General features: G+C 43.0%; 1 protein-coding gene across 2 annotated transcripts in view; it reads right to left on the bottom strand.

Moving 5' to 3' along the window:
* The window catches only part of plxnb1b (plexin b1b), a 170455-nt gene that overhangs the window by 54734 nt on the left and 110721 nt on the right, over nt 1–5000 (bottom strand). For both annotated transcript variants that reach the window (XM_063215106.1, XM_063215107.1), the window contains exon 6: nt 2630–2812. In XM_063215106.1, the coding sequence (XP_063071176.1) occupies nt 2630–2812 (183 nt within the window). The remainder of the gene's footprint in view (nt 1–2629; nt 2813–5000) is intronic.

Raw genomic sequence — 5000 nt, 5'->3', positions numbered from 1 at the left:
TTATAACCTGAGGTCATTCCAAGGACGGCTCTCAAAATGTCCACCCCTTATCATACGCCGCCTTGTCTTAAATCTCCCACCCGGAAGAGAAAAAGGGGCAAACGCCACCAGAAGCCATGTGCCGGCTCTCCATCTATCCTTCTCTGACCTTACACTTCACTAAAGGATGTTAGCCTAGCACAGCTCTGAGCCGGGCCAGGTGCTGAGTTCAGCCTTCTATTGAATTCACAGTTTGATTTGACATAGTACCAATTGTCAGACGACATCGGCTGATGTGGTAAAAGATACTGTGGTCCCACGCATGCACATGCACACGCACACGCACAAGCACAAGCACAAGCACAAGCACACGCACAAGCACAAGCACACGCACAAGCACAAGCACCGCCACGCACAAGCTCACACACACACATACAAATACTTTGCTGGATTACAAAGCAAAGGAATTTCTACAGGCTGAGTTTGGGCAGGCTGCTGTTGATTCTGGCCACAGTGTCAGACTGAGCACGGACTAGCAATTTACTACCTTGGCTTGAAAAACATGGAGTAGCGAAAACAACAACAACAACATCAGCAACAAAACAACAACATTAGAAGTGTATGAGGAAGTGTGTGAGACAGCAACAACACCATTTACCAAACGGTGATCAACATCGACAAATGATAACTAAAAGCTTTTCTAAAATAGTTGGGATTAAATATTAATGTCATGCCATTACAGATAAGAATAGCTCCAGACGTTTGGAGTGGGGCCATGCGCTCAGCTCAGGTCGGCTAAAGCCAAGCCAACCAGACAGACAGAGGAGCAGGAAGGGGATGCTGCCTACGCGTGGAACAGGGCTTGACACTGGCACATGCCAACCAGCCAAAAGCTGGTAAAAGTAGGCTGTGGCTAGTAATACTTTCAGTGTCACTAGCCAATTTGGCTGGCAGCTTATTCCTTGGTATGACATATGCATCATTGTAGCCTATATTCTGTTGTGTTGTTTGTATGTAGAAAGCTATACACTCATCTTGCTTTAGCACCTACCTCATCTTCTGAGGTTAGACGTACACCATCATGATAAAAAAAAAAACAATATAAAACCTGTGGCTAGTGGAATACCTGAATGGCTAGTGACTGGGGAAAACCACTAGCAATGGCCGTTGAGTGAAAAAGTTAATGTCAAGCCCTGGAGTGGAAGAATAGCTGCTGGGACCGTCATATGGTCTGTTCCAATGTCCGCACTGTGCACTGAGGTTGAGTCCAGTTAAATTGAAGCTCCCCTAAAAGTGGCTCTGCGCTGATTTTTGCAATGGGGTCACACTTCTCCTTACAGATCAGTCACTTGGCACTGACATGTTGTATGACAAATGAAACAAAGCCTGTGAATATGCTCATTCATCCAGGTCAAAAAAAGTTTAGCTTTAGTTTGATTTTGTTTATTGGAATTTTAACAAGGACCATGTACACAACCTATTCACCAATGTGTTAGCTATACAGGTAATATACATCTGGGGAGCCTGGCCAGAGGGCTACTCCAAAAAGAAGCCCAGTTGCTGACAACTAAACTTGTTTGACAGAAGCCTAATAATATTCGGGGACTTTTGTTGTTGTTGTTGTTGCAGCAGGGGTCCATGTCCGAGACAGACTGACTGAATGACCGACAGACTGACTCCCGGACTTCTTATTCAGAAGAGGAACACAGAGCTGCCTCTATCCTCCATCCATCCCCCAGCCCTGTCCGCTGGCATGGGATGAGAGGAGCGGGAGATCAGAGGGAGATTTAGGAGGACAGACAGGCAGGCAGGCAGGCAGGCAGGCTGGCCAGCCGCACGGCAAGCAGACAGGCAGACAGAGGAGGGTTCAAGGGCTCTCTTCAAGCCTTCATGAACCCATCTGACAGATGCATGGCTATCTGACGGCACTTTGAAAAAGGTGCATCTGCGAAGGGCGTGTGTCTGTGTGTGTGGTGGGTGTTTGATGTGCACCTCTTTGTCTGAAATGGAAAACGTGTGTGCTTGTGGAAGGTGTGTGTGTGTGTGTGTGTGTGTGTGTGTGTGTGTGTGTGTGTGTGTGTGTGTGTGTGTGTGTGTGTGTGTGTGTGTGTGTGTGTGTGTGTGTGTGTGTGTGTGCGCGTGTGCCTGTGTGTGTGTGTGTGTGTGTGCACGCGTGCTTGTGCTTGTGCGTGTGCGTGTGCCGTGCCTGTACGTGTGTGTGTGTATGTGCGCTCGAATAAAGCTAGCACACAAAGGAACATATGAGAATTTAAGCACCATCCTAACACAGTCCATCTGGCTGACCAGCCTGGGTCCATTTTAATGGATGCTGGCATTCGCTGAAAGGCATGTCAGGTAATCATCAATGGGTCCAGATTTCACCAGAAGTCATTTTAACTGACAACAACAATGCTTCAAACATATTCACAGTTTAAACTCAATCTGTGTCCTGCAATTCTTCTGAAACAAACTCCACTTTATTGTACTGTAAATAATGTATGTTTTTATTTGTATATCTTGCCTCTGAAGGAATGGAAATGTTAAGTGTCAAGAGTTATTTAGTGTTACCGGTACTTAGAATTTGACTGCAGTACCAATGTTGGCCACAGTCCTCCATGTGGCGCTCTTCCTAAAGCCTGCTTGTTCTCACCTTGTGTAGATTTCCCTTGGAGTCTCCCAGGAAGGCGATGGTATGTCCCGCCCTCACGCTGACGGCCACGGCCGTGAGACGGGCGGACGGGCTGTCCAATATGGGCTCAGCTTCCACGGGCACTCTGCTCGCCATGGGACTGGGGGTGTGGTCCGAACCACAAGGATAGGCATCCAAGGTGTTCTAGATAGAATAGAATAGAACAGAATAGAATGGAAAAAAAACTTTAATTACCACTATGTATAATGTATACATGCATACAATCAACAGACGGAAGTATCTCACCTTTCAGTGAAACAGGTATGCGATCTATACTCAAATAAAAACTGTTAAATGTCCCTGAGCACCTGTACAATAACAACCATAAACGAATAAATACTGGGCTATGTTTCAGAATGAAGTCCAGTTGGAGTGCTTCCTGGAACTGTCTAGTTTTTTAAGATGGTGCTCTTTGGTGACAGGCTTGGTTGATTTCAAAAAAGTTTGAGAAATACCAAGGCACTCATCTTCTTTGTAATTAAAATGCCTTTATTTTGTTGGGCATAGCATGATTAAAATACTTCGACGCGTTTCGGCATGAAGCCTTCGTCAGGAAGTGTGCAGTTTCTTCTGTGACAAACAGACATAATTAAAAGACATCATGAGTGTTCTCAGGTGTGCAGGGTGGGACCAATTAGCCAATGGCTAACCACTCTTCAACAAAGGTGACATAAAAAACACAGAAAGACAACAATATCAATTGTGGGCAGCAGGGGGCCTCATTCTACAGTCTCTACAGATATAATAGAGTATTGGACAACAAAACAGAAAAAACATGCATGAAATACATATACTTAAACAGTAGTGTTTACAAAAAGTGGCAGTATTCCATCTCATCATTTAAGCCTGGATATTGAGTAGCTTTTAATTTAAAAATCCAGTAGCTCTCTCGCTGATTTAATTGTTTTAATCTATCGCCCCCTCTCATTGTTTGTGGTATATGATCAATACCTATAGCTCTTAAAATAGCTGGGTCACTGTTGTGCTGCCATTGGATAGTTCTCATTTTTTGTTCTAATTGCGTACTTGTGTTCTGAGACTCTATCTTGTAACCTACGTTTGGTCCTGCCAATGTAAAAAACATTGCAGAGGGGACATTCCAGTTTATAAATGACAAATGTTGTTTTACAATTAATAAAATGCCGTATATCATGTGTTCTGTGTCCATGTACATCTTCAAATGTTTTACTTTTGACTATAGTAGGGCAATGATTACAATGACCACATTTGAAGCTACCTTGCGGTTTCTTAGACAGCCAAGTGTTCCCAGAGGATGGTGGTAGATAGCTGTGGACAAGTTTGTCATTTAAAGTAGGAGCCCGCTTAAAGCTGAAGACAGGGGGCTCCTGAAAAACATTATTCAAAGAAGTGTCACACTTTCTAGATCTAGAAATATACAAGGATAATGAAGGTCTCTTACATTCCACCATCTATAGAAAGCCTACTTCACGTAATACTATCTTGCATGCAAAAAGCTTCCACCCTAGACATTTAAAGGATAATATACCCTACGGTCAATTCCAGAGACTAAAAAGAATTTGTGACGAAACTGACTCTTTTGAGGTTAAGGCTAATGAAATGGAAAACAGATTCATTCAAAGAGGTTACAAAAAGAAAACCATTCAGTGTGCTAAACACAGAGCAAAGAACTTAGACAGGCAATCCCTGTTAACAAGTGGGAACTCTAGACAAAGTTCTGGGAGAATTTTCTTCTCCACAAGGTTCAGCACTGAAGCAAATCACATTAAAAACATAATAAGAAAGAACTGGAATTTATTACAGTGTGACACTTCTTTGAATAATGTTTTTCAGGAGCCCCCTGTCTTCAGCTTTAAGCGGGCTCCTACTTTAAATGACAAACTTGTCCACAGCTATCTACCACCATCCTCTGGGAACACTTGGCTGTCTAAGAAACCGCAAGGTAGCTTCAAATGTGGTCATTGTAATCATTGCCCTACTATAGTCAAAAGTAAAACATTTGAAGATGTACATGGACACAGAACACATGATATACGGCATTTTATTAATTGTAAAACAACATTTGTCATTTATAAACTGGAATGTCCCCTCTGCAATGTTTTTTACATTGGCAGGACCAAACGTAGGTTACAAGATAGAGTCTCAGAACACAAGTACGCAATTAGAACAAAAAATGAGAACTATCCAATGGCACGCCATTTTAAAGACCAGCACAACAGTGACCCAGCTATTTTAAGAGCTATAGGTATTGACCATATACCACAAACAATGAGAGGGGGCGATAGATTAAAACAATTAAATCAGCGAGAGAGCTACTGGATTTTTAAATTAAAAGCTACTCAATATCCAGGCT

This window comes from Engraulis encrasicolus, chromosome 14, assembly GCF_034702125.1.
Source record: "Engraulis encrasicolus isolate BLACKSEA-1 chromosome 14, IST_EnEncr_1.0, whole genome shotgun sequence".
Lineage (NCBI taxonomy): Eukaryota > Metazoa > Chordata > Actinopteri > Clupeiformes > Engraulidae > Engraulis > Engraulis encrasicolus.
The sequence above is the reverse complement of the archived record's forward strand: the minus strand, read 5'-3'. Positions and strand labels throughout refer to the sequence as shown.